Here is a 19,048-nt window from a genome sequence, read left to right as displayed (position 1 = left end):
TCAACATTGCAGGGATAATACTAGTGGGCCTCAATTGGCAGTACATATGCACCTAAAAGCTAGCAACCACTCATTTGACGACAATGAGGTTAAAATCTAAGCGAAATAAAATAGATCATCGTTTGAAAGGGGAATAAAAGAAGAAGCTATTTTCATGAAACAGCAAAATCATTCACTAAATCGCCATGGTGGGATGAGGTCGAATTTGTATCGTTCGTACAACAGACTACTTAGGCAACATAGGCTTAGTTATGCTGATGAGGTGATACCAGAGCAAATGGGGCAAATAGACCTCATACTCGGGCTGCACAATAGAGGTAATCAGTCAGGGCAATAGGAGTAATCAGTGTAGCCACAGGGAGTAGTCCTCTGCTCCCCCCTAAGAGGAGGGACCAATCATAGCAGAGTCTGGCACTGCCACGTCTGGACAGTAGGGATATATACAGGGCCGAAACTACCAGCAAAATACTTTTGTTTGCTGACAAAGCATCTTGGATAAGAAGCGAAACGTCTGACACCTTCAAAGAAGTACAGATGACGGCTGAAGAAACCTTTTCATTACACAGATGAATCTTATATCTTGATATTTTTCTCAAGTTACAGGCCAAAATAAGAAACACAGAAGAGGAGAAGGTATGAACACCCAGTCCAGGCGAATCTAAAATTACTGTTTTAGCAATAAATTTTCTTATCTCACTTGCACCCTATTGGCCGTTGGAATGCATTCTTTTGCACTAAGCTATGACTTTTATGACTTTTTTGACACTCGGACGAATAATATAACGTTTTAGGGGAAATACCAGGTCATTTCTGAGTTAAAAGAGAAGGAGATTAGCACCTTGAAAGAAGAACTGAAGGCGCTCCAGGTACTGAACTTGTACTTTCTGTTCATTTATCCTCTTCACACTATCACATTTATGACTTCATTTTTCTTATTCATGCTTGAGACAAATCATGATTTACCGTGGATCTGTTATAAACCAGACGTCCTCTGCTAAGTCGAAGGCAGAAGGTGCGAGCCAATTTGGCTTACAGTGCATTTGTCCTCGGGCTCGATGCCACAGAGGTGACAAACAGCTATCCCCATGCACCGCTGCACTTTAACGACCAGCCGTCTTGTACGGAGACAAGATGAGGCTGGTTTTTTTTGATATTCTATACGGGAGACATTAACTGCTGTGTGTGTTTAAATTGAGGTCCAACTGTCTTAATTCTTAGGACACAGTCTAGTGATTCGATTTTATAATTTTCACATGTACTCTTGTGATTAAAGCACTTTTTCACGAGCTTCTTGACTATATACAGTAAAGTCTCGTTATATCGATACTCAAGGGAGTCCGAAAACATATCGATATAACCGGGACTATCGATATATCCGATCCTGCGCTTAACTGCATTAAACAAAAGCCGCCAAAAGAAGGCAGCCAAGCGCCATATAAGAAACGGAGCTGCTTTAATTAGCTCCCTTTTTTGTTCCCCCAATGTTGCCTCAAAATGGCACATATAATTCTTTAATGATTGTAAACATGTATGCTTTAATCTTCAGAACTACAGTGTATTTGAAACATATTCATAACTGGATGTGTAACAAGAAAGCATATTATCCGAATCTGAAGCCATTGTTTGGATTCACAAGCAATGCAAGACGTCTTGGCGTGAAGTCATTTTTATTTGCATTTGAATAAAAAGTGACATCGGCTGTCCTTTAATACACAGTATGGAATGTTAATAATTTTCAAAATCATCGCGCTTCAGCAGACAAAACAAGAAACATTGTTGCAAAAAACGATTGCATTCATATACAGTACAGTGGGCATGTACATAACACAACAGGGAAACTGCAACGCTTACATCTTACTGTATTATGTATACAATTTAAAAAAGTCATCAATCTTCTTCTGCTTCCCATTTTTACCTTTTAACACAAACACTTCAATCTCGTCTGCTACACACGAGCTAGCGTCTGAAAATGAAAATGGCTCTGCTACACGAGTGCTGGGCACGTCACCAAGTCACCTGACCAAGTCGACCGAATGGCGTGACACGGCGCGACCAATGGCGCGACCGATGGCGGCGTGACAACGTAACCATGGCGGCTCAGACACGTGACCAAGTTGACCAAGTTGAACAATGGCGCGACGGATATATCGATGTAAACAACAAAAATGGCCGGCGGGGGATGAAAAGGAGCACCGTAATAACCGAATTATCGTAACAACAGGGTATCGTACTAAACGGTACTAATTATACATAAAAAGACTAGAAATGTGCAAGGGAAACGAAAATAATATCGTAATAAGCGGTACTATCGATATAACCGATATCGATATAACGAGACTTTACTGTATATGTTAAATTACATGTTTGCTCAGATGGATCAGCTGTGTAATTAATCCCAAACAAAAGTGTGGATTTTTACATTTGAAGTTTAATTCTGTCAAAATTACTTTCCATCCAACAAATGAAAATCAAATATATTTTGAGAAAATATATAAATAGATTTTACAATAATCTTTTGTCATGATACATTCATCTTGGAAAGATCAATTGTATTTTTTTCTTGCCATATTAATACTCAACTACCAATTGGCAACATTTTGTTACATTTGTGAGGCACATGTACTTTATGATTTTTTTAAGAATCACTATGATTCAAAACTATTGTGTTGTCGATTTTGGTGTGAGTTTGTCCCTGTCTTTCAGCTGCTGAAGTACAACTTTGAAAAGAAATCCGATGAGTTGGTAAGGAGGGTTTTTTTGTTTATATTGTTGACAGAAGAAGGTGGGAGTGAGAAAAAAATAACTGGGGGAATAGGAGGACCAAATTTTAGATGGTGGAGATCATCACCACTAACGGATAGGGAGAGTGTGACACTTGAACTGCCATGACAATCTTAAAATATTTTATCACCGGGCTTCGCTTGGTCGAGCCCTCTTCCTATGCCAGTGGCACGGGAGGGGAGTTTAAAAAAGGGTGGTGTATTAAGATAAAGGGGAGTGAAATGAGAGCGAAGGGAGTGAATTATTGAAGAACGAGTGATGCAGACAATCAAACTGTAATGGCAGTTTGAGGAGTGCTAAAGCTCTGTGAGGCATGGACTTTGCTGATGCCTTCAATTCACAAAACCACGCCAAGTGTTAAACCATGATCAACAACTGTTTTGGCTGAATTATTGTATCGAAGAGTCGATTGGTGCTTTCAACTTCTTATGTTTCTTGTTGTCAAGAGTATATTGGGTAAGCATCTCACACCAATGGGATGCAATTGTTTTATTTTTTTTCATGAATGTATAAAACCGAAAGGAAAAGAAGAGAATGTATTTGTTTATTTAATTATTTCAACACAATCATTATTTTATCTAATAGTTGTAGTTCATCCTGTCTACTTGATATCTGTCCTTTTACTTCGACAGGAACAAAAGCAAGCTTTACAGGTTCGGTCAAAAGACAGTCACCTGATCCAAATGGTGGAGGTAGAGAAACGGTTTGCCGTTCTATCACGGCAGTGTGCGACAATCAAGAAGGCCCATGAGCAACTGGAGCAGAATGGTAACTGAAGGATTTTCAAGAATGCAAATGTAGCTGTAGAGTTTCTTTGGGTTAGTACAAATCAGTTAAATTGTGCTCAAAATGACCTTAAAACGGCATCAAAAATGTAAGTTATCAGGTCATTTTACTATCTGTCATATTGGCCAAATAAAATCTTTGCTTAAAGGACAACCGACGTCTCCGGACAAGTTGTGTCCATAATTTGTAAAATGGCTTCAAATGACTTCTACTGAGTGTATTTTACAAGGATTCCACTGCATATAGCTATATTTTACGTTTTAAGACTCGTGCTGAATATTCCGGAAGTCTTGTTTTTGAGTTGGTGACGAGCCTGTACGTGACGTCACTGAAGGAACGCCCCTGACCGAAAAAAAGGACACATTGTAGCAGTCCTTCCATCACGTCAATGCTTGTTTGGTCTGAAAACCTCGTGTAGCGCCAGAAGAGGGCGTCCAAGCTCCATATAAGGAATTTATCAGCCTGTGGAAACGCAATACACTGTCATGTCTACAAGAAGTCACCATTTTCTTCTGCCTCTTTTTGGGTGAGACATTTGCCCCCAATGTTGCCTCAAAATGGCACGTTATAAATTCTTTACTCGATTGCAAACATGCATGCTTTCCTCTTCAGAACTATTTGAATAATATTCATAACTGGATGTGTAACAAGAAAGCATATTCTTCGAATCTGAAGCCATTGTTTTGATTCTCCAGCAATGCAAGACGTCTTGGCGTGACGTCACGAACTGGGGGCGGGACTTTCTGAAAATGCCCAATTCGGAGCTCAATTATTTGCCGATTTGCTGACACTTTAAGTAATTTTTATTGGTATTTTGCATTTGAATAAAAATATCATACTGCATGTTTTGGGTGTTTTAGATGCTATAAAACGTTTTCCTGATGTCAGTTAGGAAACAAAAAAGTGATGTTGGTTGTCCTTTAATTGTCAGATTAATAAAATCCTGGAAACAATGTTCAAGTGGTGTAATGAACAATAATTCCGACTTGATCTTGGTTTCACTCCCTGGTGCTTTCTACTAATTTGCTTTATTATACTAGTGCTTTATTTCCTGTATATGATACTTGTCCATGATTAGCGCTTTATTGCAGCTTCAGCTGCTGTTAAAGTGACATATGAATCAATATGTATTGTCTAAATACCAATTTACCAATTTAAACTGTAAAAAAAATCCCCATCTTCTTCAATTAGATTAGTTGTACCTTAGTCATCTTTGTAGAAATGCTGACAGACAAAAATACGGTGCAAAAGAGGTCTCTCTGTACACCACCATGCTCGAAAATGAGCATTTGTGTAAAGGTTTATGAATCAGAACAAAACATCCAGTGCATTGATACCACAAGTCAAAGTCAGCTTTATTGTCAAATATGCTAATATGCATGACATATAGCACAGATGAAATGAAGTCTGTCCTGCTCACACCAATCGTTTGTGTGTGTGGGGGGGGGGGGGGGGTTGGTTTGTGCTTTTCTGACAGTTGAAGAAGCCATGAAAAGAAATAAGAAACTGACAGCTTCAAATGAAGAACACGAAGCAACCATTGAGAAACTTTTAAAGGTATATTGTAACTGAAAATGATCAACGGGTTACAACATAGATGGAATCTGAGCCATTGCAAAATCATCATCTTCTTAGCTTGGCTGGAAGATAATTTCAACTAGTTATGTTTTTCAGGAGTTAGAGGAGGTCAACACCAAACTGATCAAAACCAATTTGTCATCAGTCCGTCATGAAAGCGACAACATAGTGACACACAAAGAGCAGCATCTAAATCATCTGATTTATAAACTGAGCATGGTAACTCTCAATAAGCTATGCTAATTGAATTTAAACTTTCGTACACACGTTTGTCATTCCGTGCGTGTGACACAAAGTAATTGGAAAAAGGCAAGGTCTTCAAGTGCTTATTAACTTATGTTCGTTTGTTTAGGAAAAGGAAATGAACCGTAGGTTACAGGACGAGTATGCAGCTCTGCGTTCAGAGAAACAAGTCAGTGATTCGACAAACTGTGAAAATACTCACAGTGTAGTGTGTCAACCTTTCATAACTTCCTGCAACCAGCATTTGGTCTGCGTGTTTTTCACAAATTTATTAATAAAAAAGGTGTATATCTGCTCCTACGCCTTAGTAGATATAAAACGTGTTGATTTTGTATGTGTGACTGTCAAGGAGGTGATGATGTCCCTGCAGCACACTCAGCAACTCTTTTTGAACCAGACAAAGGCTGTGAACAGACTAGAGCTGCAACTGCAGACGCAAGAGGAGCAGTACAAGGTCGGAGTTTTTGGAGGAGTATTTACTATACATGATAACAACTGTACTTTTGAATTGATGAAATCACTTTCTTTAGTTTTACATTGCTGTGTTTTTCTCATTTATTTACTTACTTATTTTTATATATCCAGTATATTTATTCACTTGAAAATTTATCTCAAAAAAAAAAAAAATCCCATAGGAAACCATTAAAATGGGAATAATCCGTTCCTGTGTTTCCATAAAATATACTTTTCAACTAAATAAGCCTTAAAACTACACACGACATACCTTATTCTATGTATAATAAATGTGCTATTGTATTGTAATGAAAGACATACACTGAATTGTATCATAAAGTCACTTTATTTACATTTGTGATGGTCATTTATGGCTTGATGGAAAGGCGCTGGAGGTCGAAGGTCAAAGGGAATTGCTGTTTGGAAAGAGAGGCGCATTACATGACGAATGTAATTAAAGAAATAAAGTGTTATTGAGGGCGGCCCGGTAGTCAAGTGGTTAGCACACCGGCTTCACAGTGCAGAGGTCGCCGGTTCGCGTCCCGGTCCGGCCTCCCTGTGTGGAGTTTGCATGTTCTCCCCGGACCCGCGTGGGTTTTCTCCGGGTACTCCGGTTTCCTCCCACACTCCAAAAACATGCATGGCAGGCAGATTGACCACTCCAAATTGTCCCTAGGTGTGAGTGTGAGAGTGACTGTTGTATGTCTTTGTGTGCCCTGCGATTGGCTGGCAACCAATTCAGGGTGATAGGCTCCAGCAACCCCCGCGACCCTAATGAGGAATAAGCGGTACGGAAAATGAGATGAGAAGTGTTATTGACCTTTTTGATGGTCGTTGATGGCTTATGGAAGGAGAGTCACCTTCCATAAGTACTGTTGGTAACTTAACCTGTGGTTCTGTTCGGTCGTGTGCTTCCCCCGAAGATCACTCCGCCAGCCGTGGTGGGTGTGTATTATGAAAATAGTGCTTATTATAAGGTTTAATTTTCCTAAATGTGACATTTGTAAGACAAAAAGTTTGTAAATTGAGGTGTTTGTAAGTTGAGGTCTCACTGTAATTGAATTTAAGACAGCACAGCTTCTTCCCAGTAAGACGCGGTTGTGAGTTTACATTTCAAAGGATGTTACAAAGAATGTTCTACCTGTGCTTGCACAGCTTTTCTCATAGCCACCCGTCTTCCCAAAGTCCTATACACACCTGCAGTATTTTAGACTACTTGTAATTGAAGACTCAAATTTGCCCCAGAGTTTAAAAATGATGAGTCATTGTCACAAGGGCTTAATAATAAGTGCAAGTGCGCTACAGTATAAAAAGCGGCGATGACTACATTTAGTATGTTTGGCAGAGGTCTCCATGACATGCAGAGTGTGTCGAGAGTGTCACTGTTACACCTCATAAATATCCAGGATGGGATTGGATTGGATTGGATTGGTTTTTCTACTTTCATTCCTTTCATCATGCTGTGAAATGTAAATTTCTTTATTAGTCTGCCTTTATTAGTCTCACAGTGGAGAAATTTACATTTCACAGCAGAAAAGTGATGATTTTGCATCTCTCAAACTTCAACATAGATTGTTAAAAAGTTTCTGCTTCCATTATATCAATATGTGCCTCTCATGCACTAATTTTAAAGGGAATGAAGAGACCCCCTTTGATTACCCCAAAGGAAGTCTGCTCTTTTCATGGCCACAATGGAGCAGAAACACCTGTTGGCACCTTTGTGTGTGTATATCAGAATCAGAATCATCTTTATTGCCAAGTATGTAGAACACACAAGGAATTTGTTTCCGGTAGAACACGCTGCACTAGTATCGTCGTCAAAAAAACTGCTAAGTGGCACTATACAGTTCCATTTTGGCTACTGTTGAAGAGTTCAAAGAGTTAATGGCTTGGGGGAAGAAGCTGTTTAAATGTCTGCTGGATTTGGTGTGCATGGATTGGTAGCGCCTGCCTGAGGGGAGTAGCTGGAAAAGGTGGTATATATATATATATATATATATATATATATATATATATATATATATATATATATATATATATATATATATATTAGCCAGCTAGCATCTCACTCTCGCATAGCAATTTACTGCGTGACTACACTCACAGTACAGTAGTTATACATACAGATACCGTTACCGTCTTGGCACCATCTACTGTACACTGCTTTTTTTTCACTTCTGCTTCCGCCTGAGTCCGTCCGGGTGTGTCGAGCGACTTCTTCTGGCTTCTCCGTTAGCAGGGAGAGCGATTTTCCAACAGCGTGCATGCGTGGGAAGCCATGCGTATTTGAGTCAGCAGAAAACGTGTGCGCCGACACTAAAAGCTAAGTGTAAAATGTATAAATAAACTGTCCAGTACACAGTTTGCTATACATTATAGGTACAGGTATACATTAATAAAAATTGATAATATGAAATATTAAATGATTAAAAACGACACTAAAAGGTAGAAAATTTATAAATAAACTGTACACTATATTATAGGTACAGGTATACAGTAATAAAATTGATAATATGAAATATAAAATGATAAAAATGACACTAAACTGTATAAAATGTATAAATAAACTGTACAGTAAACAGTTTGGATATATATTACAGGTACAGGTATATACTAATAAAAATTGATAATATGAAATATAAAATGATTAAGAATGACACTGAAAGGTATAAAATTTATACATAAACTGTACAGTATATTACAGGTACAGGTATACAGTAATAAAAATCGATAATACAAAGCATAAAATGATAAGAATGACACTAAACGTTATAAAATGTATAAATGAACTGTAAACAGTTTGGTATATAATGCTATTCAATAGAAAACAACAAATTGACATTGTATGCTATCCTATCGTATAAACCTCATTTTGGCCATTTTGAATGGATTTCGACTTAACGACCGTTTTGTTGGAACGGAACCCGGTCGTAAGTCGGATGTTACCTGTATATATATTCTTGTTTAATAAACTCAACTACATTATTGTACTCTTATTGATGTGAGTAATTTTACTACAGACCCTCAAACTGGATCATTCAGAGATGCAACAGAAGAGCAAGACAATGGAAGAAAAAGTTGTTCAATTGATGGTGAGATATACGAAACCATTTTGGACCAAAATGAAAGAGATCAATTTCTTGTTGGTTAAAGTCATAGAAGCAACTGTAATGTACTTAAAAAGGAGAAATGAGCAATGATAATAGTTTGGTGATAAAAGAAAATGTTTCTCTTTTACATGTAGAGTGAACAGCAAAATTTTCAAGCACTGACTGAAGTGCATGATGACCTCCAGCAGAAATACAGTCAATTGTGTACACAGGTCAAAGAGCAAGCCCAGAACACACGTAATTTGGAGGTATGCAAAAGATTTACCGGTCTCTTGAATTTTTAATTGAATGACACCTAACAAAGAACCTGACCTGAATGCACTTTTTCCAATTGTTCTCCCAATCATTCACGCAAACATAGGACAAGTAAAATTTTACAGAGGAAGATATGATCACAATAAACCACACTGGAATATCATGAAATGTTTACATGAAACACCAAAATAAATGATTATTTTGACTCAAATGTTGGAACTGCTTCGATACAACAGAGAGTCCTCAACGATAAACCAAAATTTAAAAAGTGTCTGAAGAGAAAATACAGTGGGACCTCGGTTTACGAACCCCTTGGCTTATGAACGTTTCGGTTTACGAACGTTACATTTATGAAAATGTTGGCATACAAACTATTTTTCGGGATACACACGGAGCTGCCACAATGAGTGATGTGTCGTTAGTGAACGAGACCGTTCTCCAAACAAGGAAATGGCAGCGGACTTTTTTTTTCGTTCTCTATTCCCTGCCCCCAGTCGTTGGTTAAAGCCACGTGATTGGTCAAGAACGCAGCAGTGGGGGATGGGGTTACTGACAGAGAAAGAGTGAGGGCGTTCTCCAAAAAATAAAATGGCGTCTTCGGTTAAAGCCACGTGATTGGTCAAGAACCCAGCATTGTGTGTGTGTGGGGGGGGGAGGGGTTAAACATTAAAGAGACAGGCAGAGAGAGAGTGAGAAAACACACACACACACACGAAAGGGAGAGGACAGAGCTTCAAACAAAATAAAACAAAAGTGAAAAAAAAACAAGTAAAATGGTGAGAAAATGTATAGAAAACAGTGAAATTTGGAATCATTTCAACTTTGATAGTTCAAAAGCAGAGTGTAGACTGGAAGGTTAAACATCCCATCAATCAGGTTCCACAAATAACCCGCACAAGTCATATGTACACTTGATGCAAAAAGCTATCAACCCAGCTAAACATATTACAATTGATGAAGTAAATACAATTATCACAGAGAAAGCACGTACAAGGGATGATTCCTCAAGATGGTGAAAGAAGCCTATGTTCCTCATCAAGTGTTTAATGCTGAGGAAACCGGACACTCCATTGCATCAAGCCATTAACGACCATCACAAAGGTAAATAAAATGACTTTATTGTACAGTACATTTTATTTCTTTAATCATAATACTATAGCACATTTATTATACGTAAAATAAGGTATATTTTATGTACAGTAAAGTCTCGTTATATCGATATCGGATATATCGATAGTCCTGGTTATATCGATACTATTTCTATGCACGCACGGAGAAAATTACATGCAAACAGGGTCGGATATATCGATAGTCCCGGTTATATCGATATTTTTTCGGATTCCCTTGAATATCGATATAACGAGACTTTACTGTAGTTTGAAAGGGCAACCGACGTCACTTTTTTGTTTTTTAACTGACATCAGAAAAACGTTTTATACCATCTAAAATACCCAAAACACGCAGTATGATATTTTTAGTCAAATGCAAAACACAAATAAAAATGACTTAAAGTGTCCAAAATCTGCAAAAAATTGAGCTGCGAATTGGGCATTTTCAGAAAGTCCCGCCCCCAGATCGTGACGTCACGCCAAGACGTCTTGCATTGCTGGAGAATAAAAACAATGGCTTCAGATTCGGAGAATATGCTTTCTTGTTACACATCCAGTTATGAATATGATTCAAATAGTTCTGAAGAGGAAAGCATACATGTTTGCAATCGATTCAAGAATTTATTTGTGCCATTTTGAGGCAACATTGGGGGGAAATCTCTCACCCAAAAAAAGAGGCACAAAATGGCGACCTCCTGTGGCCACCTCCGTTTCCACATGCTGATAAATTCCTTATATGCCGCTTGGACGCCCTCTTCTGTCCTTCTGGCGGCTTTTGGGTGCAACACGAGGTCCCCAGACCAAACAAGTACAGCAAAATACATTGATGTGATGGAAGGACCGCTACAATGCATCTTTTTTACGGTAAAGGGCGGTCCTTTACTGACGTCACGTACGGACTCGTCACCAACTCAAAAACAAGACTTCCTGAATATTCAGCGCGAGACTCAAAACGTAAAATATTGCTATATGCTGTGGAATCTTTGTAAAATACGCTCAGTAGAAGTCATTTGAAGTCATTTTACAAATTATGGACACAAATTGTCCGGAGACGTCGGTTGTCCTTTAAGGCTTAGAAAATTAGAAAGTAGAAAATTATGTTTTATCGGGGACCTGGGAACGGATTGTTCTCATTTGAGAAAATATTTCCCAATATTTTCTTCTATGGGAAAATATTTTTTGGGATACACACTTCGCCTTACACACTCTGTCTGGGAACCAATTAAGTTCGTAAGCCAGGGTCCCACTGTCCTCTAACATGCACAGTCCCACAAAATAAAACCCAACAATTGAAAATAAACTAATACCACCTATGGCGGCAAATAGCATTCTCACTTAGATTAAAGGCACTATATATTAATATACTGTATTATATATTAACTAATTTGCTGAGTTAATATCGTTATTTCGATGTTTGCACAACCGCGCTGTATTTTCATTTTAACTTTTGAGATGTGCACCATGAATGTTATCAAAATGTCATCATACATCTAACACTCAGTTCAATTTTGCTCAGTCTGATATTTCTTGTAATGTGTCCACATTATTGCATCTATAGCAATATCGTGCCAAGACATTGTTTCGAATGAAGTCAACATTGTAACAAATGACAAACAAGATGTTAGTGTTTTGTCACTTGAAATTACTCAAAGAAAAAACAATATACCATACTTTCCAATGTAGAAGGCGCACCCCAAATGAATGGTTTATTTTCAAAATTTCATAGACATTGATACAATGCCACAGTGAACACGTTGAAACAAAGTAGCAGCCTTCAAGTGCATTACCCTCTGCTGGTGTGATCAAGGCTAATCAAGAAGCATTGTTGGATTTTAAACTTGAGGAGGATTGTTTTGTTTCTCTTTAAACTTGTCTGTCTTTCTATTCAGATGTTCCACGGTCTAGCAGAGGGACCCAGAGGGAAACCTTCTGATGAACCCAGATCCAACTCCACACTGTCTGTCTTTGGCAGCCTTCAGAACACAGCCATTTCTCAGAGCAAAATCTTGGACTGTCTGGAAGATACGAGGACTAAGACTAAACTGGATGGTAAAATGGGAGGTCAGCCAACATAATATAAACAGGGAGTTGAGCATGCTTTATTATTTGTTTTTTTCTTCTTCAAAAATTGAGTACAGTGTAGCATTTTGGGTAGGATCGGGATATGCTCGAAATAAACAGATAAAATACAGAAGCATTTTCTTTCTTTTTTTTCTTCTTACAGGCCATATTTTTATCTATGCACTTTAAGTACAGCTTGAAGTCATGCATTTGTTTTTCCTTTTTTTTCTTGTGCACATGCACTGTTTTCTTATAGGACAAGGAACACCAAATCTCTCTGGGAAGTCTGAAACTCAGCGGCAAGTTCAACTTGAGGAGTCCTTTTCAATTAGTTCACCCAAAACGCTTCTGATTGTCTCACAGACAATAGAACGGAATGATACCCTTTTGAATAAGCCAACACACAGCTCAAACACAAACGTAAAGCTCTCTAATGAAGAGTCAGATCGGGCTTCTCATCAGTCTGCGAATGAGTTGGCTATTAGTGAAATCTTCACAAATCTACACAAAAAATCAACCAATTACCCAGTGACCAATGACAGAAAGAGAGATAATGGGAGCACAAGCCCGAGTAGACAAGATTGTGGTGGGGTGGAAGAAGTGAAAGAGGCAAGGAACAATATTGATGGAGGACACACAAATGACATTCATGTGAGGAGTGCTCACGATGACCCGGATGAGAGAGGTTCTGGAGAGGAGAAAAAGATTGTTATTTCCCAAACAGCAGATCGTGGAAACGTTCAAGAATGCAGTGAAGTGGATGCACACAAGTCCAAAGCAGAAACAAAAGCAGAGTTCACGGGTGGAGAGAAATATGAAGGAAAAACGGAAACAGAGCAGGAGGCCCAGATGACTTGGCATATAAAGAGCAATATCCCACCGGACACTGACTTAGTGGACCTCAATGACAAAATAGGGACCGTCTGCGTGACAGACTGCGATCAAAAGGACTCAAAGAAGGTTGCAGACTGCAATCCTCTTGTCATTAAAGAAGCGCATCACATTGGCGGTCCTCCAGCCAATGTGGCTCAACACTTATGTCAGGTTGAGGTCCAAACCAATTCTGAGACAGTCAAGTTGTCACCAAGAGCAACTTATACAGTGGTTGAGAATACCATAGAAGTGATGAAATTAAATGAATCAACAGATAATGTTCAAACTAACGTTTCTGACCTTCTGAGTCAGTCAGTGAAAAATCAGACAATGACACAATCTGTTCATATAACCACCAATGTGACCCCCACAGATGAAATGAAGGCTGAATATATATATGAGGAGGTCAAGAAAACCATTGACGACACCACGGTTGGATGTCTGAATGTGAATACATCTGAGCTTTCAAATGGACTCATCAAGGTTTTTGTAAGTGATGCATCCAAGGAAGACTGTGGAATGACCTCTCAGGCAGAACCTGTCATTTGTTATGGGGATTTAAATATTTCCATTTCCAACTCAGACATTGATGAGGATTCAAAGAGCAACCCAAAAAATGTTTTGTTAGTCTCGGATCAATCAGAACGTGTTAATGTTGAGGCATATGAGTTTGACACTTTGAAATGCCAAACACAGCCTGTTGTAAAAGAAACCCTTGCTGTTATGAAAGAGTCTTCTTTGACCATTGTGAAGAGTCATAGGCCATCACTTGACTGCGGCGGTGCAATGAAACTGACAGTTCTTCCGGTGACTACCTCTGACTCCAACTTACAGCCAAATGTTCAGGTACGCTTCACGCAACAGATTTAAATCAGCGTCACTTTAAAAAGTGTTAAGGGAGATTAACATAAGTGAACAGATCTACTGAAATACATGTTCATACATTAGGCACACCAGAATATAATGTACAGTTAAAATAATTAATTCCAATTGTACGGTATCGTTTGATAGATTTTCCTGCTATTATGCTAGATTCATTATGGTGCAAAATATCATGTAGTGCTGCCTATCACTTGCTTTTCTCCTTATTCAACTACACAGGGGTGTCTTCGAGTGTAGAAGAGAATGAAACGAAAAAAGTTGATACACATCATCATGACCGGAAGCTGTGGAGTTATCTGCAGTTCAAATGTTGTAGACAAGTCAACTTACTCACCATTATTTTACCTTTTCTGGTCTAAAAATGTACGATAATGATTGGTATGTTAAGATCTCCACATATACGTAAGGGGACATACGCTGGGGTCCGTGTTTGATATTGGCAGACAAACTGCAATATCTCCCCTTTCAAATGATGCCTCACTCTTAAAAAGATCAATGATGATTGATCGATTTAAATCGATCCATCCCTCCCAATATGAGGCTCAACTTCCCGACGGACCCTCCCCTCTAGAACCTCTGAATAGACCTTACCAGGGAGGCTGAGTAGTGTGATTCCCCTGTAGTTGGAACACACCCTCCGGTCCCCCTTTTTAAAAAGGGGGACCACCACCCCGGTCTGCCAATCCAGAAGCACTCTCCCCGATGACCACGCGATGTTGCTGAGGCGTCTCAGCCATGGCAGCCCCACAACATCCAGAGCCTTGAGGAACTCCGGGCGGATCTCATCCACCCTTGGGGCCTTGCCACCGAGGAACTTTGTAACCACATCGGTGACTTCAACCACAGAGATCGGAGACCCCCTTTCAGAGTCGCCAGACAAAAAAAAATAAATAATAAAACATCCACACAAACATTCACACAGATAGGCAGGTGTAAAATTCAAGGCTATGGGGCCAGATGAGGCCCAACAAGTCATTTTATTTGACCCATGATAGCAAATCAAGCATGTCAATGTACATGATTTTATTAAATTTCAAATCGTCATATGCCACAGATAATAACATTACGGTATCGCAAGTGTTGTTACAGAAACATCAAAAATAGTTGAGCAAACTATTTCTCTATGTGTTATATTCTTGACCTCTGATTTCAAAATGTGTTATCTCACAATTTGTTTTGAATCAGAAATAGTAAGTGGATGTAATGAAATATTTACCGCTATATGTATCTATGGTTATCATCGCCACCAAGGGAAATTATAAATACAATGTGGCCTGCAGCAAAACATTGTCTGACACCCCTGATTTAGAGTGTCAACCTAACCTTCCATGCTTCTGGAATGTGGGAGGAAACTGGAGTACCAAGAGAAAATCCACACAGCCACGGGTCATATATACGAACTACACACACATATGCACAAAAGCCTTTTTTGGCCCAAGACCTCAGAGGCGAATCTGGTCACCCATTTGTCACAGTACCACCAATTCAAGAAGGTACAACTCAAGTGGATCACCGAAAAAGGTGTGGGGGGACACGTGTTTACTTTATCATGTTCTTTTTTCCTGTCGGTGAATTTTGGGCAACCCAATACAGTCAGAAGTGGTATCAGGCCACTGTTTATGTAGAACCCTGTTCTTGTATCCCTTCTTAAAAGAAGGGACTACCATCCCAGTGTAACAGTCGAGAGATATTGTTCCTGATGTGTACGCAGGCCCATGTTAGGAAGTTTGGGTGGATCTCATCCACCTCCTTCAATCGAAGTGCTATTTAACCACGTTGGTGACCACAGAGATACACGAGCCCGCAGCAGGGATCCCAGACACTGCTTACCAATGAAAATATGAATTGAGGAAGTCTTTTATCATCCCGACTTGTACTTGAGGGCAGAAGTCAACAAAAAAGAATTGACGAGAAAACGATTGGTCATATCTGAATTTTTCTGTGCAACAAATTGTATTTTTCTCGCATGAACAATCAACCATTGTGTGTTTTCAGAGCTCCTCTGTGTCCGATGAAAATGCAAGTGCTTCTTGTGGGCAACTCACACAGACTCCCTGCATGTTTCTTACAAGCCAGCACAGTAAAGGTGATGCAGTTGAAAGGCATTTGGCTGTTGTATAATTCAGAGACATTCCACTTTTCTAGTATACATGTGTCTGTTGTAGAGGATCTTACTGTTTTTATCTTGCTGGGTCTCATTTTATTCCTCTTAGAACCATTGGTGATCATCAGCACCCCCATTCTGTCGAAGGCCTCTGCAGAATTTATGAAGAAACATAAGCGGGGAGACTGGAACGTTTTTGGAGAGAGCGTCAGAGAAACAGGAGCAACAAATGTTAGTTACAGAAGTTTGATTTTATATTTGTTTTTCAAATATTGTCTCAATACGCCGACAACGTCTAACTCCAAAATGACATTGATCACCTCCCTCTTAATGTTGGACCCTACTCAAGCATGTTCAAAATAAAATTAATTGTTGTTTTCAATTATATATTACACATTTTAAAAAAAATAGTTGCAACCGTAGCATTTCGAAGCAAGATGTGATCTGTCCCAGGTGACATTGCCAAACATTGTCAAATAAGTATCACTACCTTGGTTCACACGTCTCGCTCTGCTTACAAAAAAAAAACTCTATTCCGTGTGCTGATCAATGATATTTGATACAAATTGTTCATGTGAATTTTTGGAAGAAGAAATAATGCATTCCATCGTCAAATTCTTTTTAACTTTTCATCAGTATCCCGTTTTACATTCTTAACAGGAATGGAAGTTTACTTCAAGGCAAACATTCTTCATTGTATGTTTTCGAACTACAAATACAACAATTTACATTTAAGTGGTGATTCAGTTGACAAACAACGTTTAGTCCGTAGGTAAGTTTTTTCAGTTGTCAATCGATTCTGTCAATACTGACGGAATACTCATCTCTGGGAATCATTGATGTTGAGAGTACATGGAACATTGAATGGCATGAAGCAGAAAGAAAAAAAAGTGAAATAACCATGAACAAGTGTAAAAATCATTATCATGAGGAATCATTAGGTGGGCCAATAATTTGAACAGAGATTAAATACATGATAATCACTGTACCATCAAAACCACATGTACAATAATCAGACAGAAACCAGAGTCTGTCACTTATCCTAATCTGACATCATGAAATGTAATGAGCTCTTACAGCACATTATCAACTTTTGTGGTCAGAATCTGGCCAAAGCATTGCTTTAAACTGAAAATTTGAAGTTCTCCGTAGGATGTTGATTCAGATGTGTATTGACTGATGTGTCCGTCCGGGTACATCCTGTTAGACAACCAAATGGACAATCGAAATAAATGTGACAAACATTTTGCAATTGTGTAGATGTCTCTCCATGCTCACTTTTCTCCCATTCTTCTTCATCTGTCCATCAGTTGTCCATTTTTTTAATCCGCCTATGTCTGCGTTTTCTTTTTCACAGTTTCACACACTTTTATTTTCATCACTGCAAACCATCACTGTGCTTACATAAGATCCAAGTGCGGGCTGTTACGGAAGATAAAGTGCAATACAATCGAGGTGTTAAGAACCTACTGGTCTAGTAATGTAAAATAAAAGTCATCTGCATTCTGTGTGCACTCAGAATAGTACGAACTTCACACAGGATTAGTCTGGACTAGAATTTTCTATTTCGGGTGGATTTTTGTCAGCATTATCAATTTTAGCTTCAATTTTGTTCCAATGAAATTTATCTGACCATTCTTTGTCCATCGGTTTCAGTTACTCAAGAGACCTAAATGAGTTATCTTTTTTTTAATACCACATATGATTTTTTGATTCTCGTTTTTTTGTATTTGTTTATGTGTGTGTGTGTGTTTGTGCGTGTGTGTGTGTCTGTGTGTGTGTGTGTGTGTGTGTGTGTGTGTGTGTGTGTGTGTGTGTGTGTGTGTGTGTGTGTGTGTGTGTGTGTGTGTGTGTGTGTGTGTGTGTGTGTGTGTGTGTGTGCGTGTGTGTGTGTGCGCGTAGGAAAGAAGAGTTCCATCGTTTATCCCTGCTTGTCCATTATCTTACTCTTCCAGCACATGGCCAAGTCCTTCTGGGTATGTCTGCATGTATTCATATACAGTACAAGCAAGTTGGTATCTGTTCAAGAAAAATACCTTGTCAATAAGTCTGTTTGCATGCAAATCAACAGGTTGGGGAGGTTGGAGCAAACAGCACTAAAGTCCTGTGTGCGTGTATGCGTGTGTCTGCGTGTGTGTGCGTGTGTGTGTTGTGTGTGTCGTGTGTCTGTGTGTATATGTATGCGTGGGTGCATGTATGTGTGTGTGTGTGTGTGCGCGCATGCGTGCATGTGTGTGTGTCATTGATTTGCTAGTTTATTATGTGTTATTTTGTTCATCATTGTGTGTTAGTTTTGCAACATCACATGAATTTAACATATGTATATTGTTATGTTTTCTGTGTTCATGTAAAGCAGAACGTCAACGTCCGCGGTAGCTCCAAGATCTGATGCTGGAGTGGAACCTCTGTGCTCTCAGGAAGAGCAACAGTCATCATTCAGAGACCAGATATACAAAATTGAACAGTTTTTAAAATCCGAGAGTCTTCATCTGTCCAAGCGACGATGTACAGACAGCTAAATAAACATCAAATGTTGCTACTGCAGTATAGTATATTAATATATTTGTGAATTAAACATTAATATTAACTCATAGTACTTTTACTGATAGTACGCCAAGTTCAATGTTCCTCCTTTTGAAATTTATGTATTTATTTATTTATTTGGTTGTTTATTTATTGCACCTCAAGTAGTTTGCCTGGTCCACATTTAGATTGTTGTTTCACAGCTGACAAAGCAAGGGAAGAATATCACTTCCATTCTTGTCAGAACAATATTTGATTTGTTTGTTTTAGTGAACAAACTAACAAGTGAA

General features: G+C 38.8%; 1 protein-coding gene across 1 annotated transcript in view; it reads left to right on the top strand.

Moving 5' to 3' along the window:
* The window catches only part of ccdc73 (coiled-coil domain containing 73), a 30,818-nt gene extending 12,064 nt beyond the window's left edge, over window positions 1-18,754 (top strand). Inside the window, exons 5-20 of the mRNA XM_088997495.1 lie at window positions 598-633; window positions 792-866; window positions 2,704-2,742; window positions 3,414-3,549; window positions 5,045-5,124; window positions 5,242-5,364; window positions 5,498-5,557; window positions 5,738-5,842; window positions 8,862-8,933; window positions 9,086-9,199; window positions 12,205-12,376; window positions 12,633-14,095; window positions 16,127-16,217; window positions 16,345-16,466; window positions 18,138-18,211; window positions 18,589-18,754. Coding sequence (XP_088853621.1) covers window positions 598-633; window positions 792-866; window positions 2,704-2,742; window positions 3,414-3,549; window positions 5,045-5,124; window positions 5,242-5,364; window positions 5,498-5,557; window positions 5,738-5,842; window positions 8,862-8,933; window positions 9,086-9,199; window positions 12,205-12,376; window positions 12,633-14,095; window positions 16,127-16,217; window positions 16,345-16,466; window positions 18,138-18,211; window positions 18,589-18,754 — 2,928 coding nt within the window. The remainder of the gene's footprint in view (window positions 1-597; window positions 634-791; window positions 867-2,703; window positions 2,743-3,413; window positions 3,550-5,044; window positions 5,125-5,241; window positions 5,365-5,497; window positions 5,558-5,737; window positions 5,843-8,861; window positions 8,934-9,085; window positions 9,200-12,204; window positions 12,377-12,632; window positions 14,096-16,126; window positions 16,218-16,344; window positions 16,467-18,137; window positions 18,212-18,588) is intronic.
* The last annotated feature ends 294 nt before the right edge of the window (window positions 18,755-19,048 follow it).

Source organism: Hippocampus bargibanti, linkage group LG05, assembly GCF_051943395.1.
Source record: "Hippocampus bargibanti isolate YZ-2025 linkage group LG05, ASM5194339v1, whole genome shotgun sequence".
In the NCBI taxonomy this organism is placed as follows: Eukaryota; Metazoa; Chordata; class Actinopteri; order Syngnathiformes; family Syngnathidae; genus Hippocampus; species Hippocampus bargibanti.
This window is presented reverse-complemented; position numbering and strand designations above follow the sequence as displayed.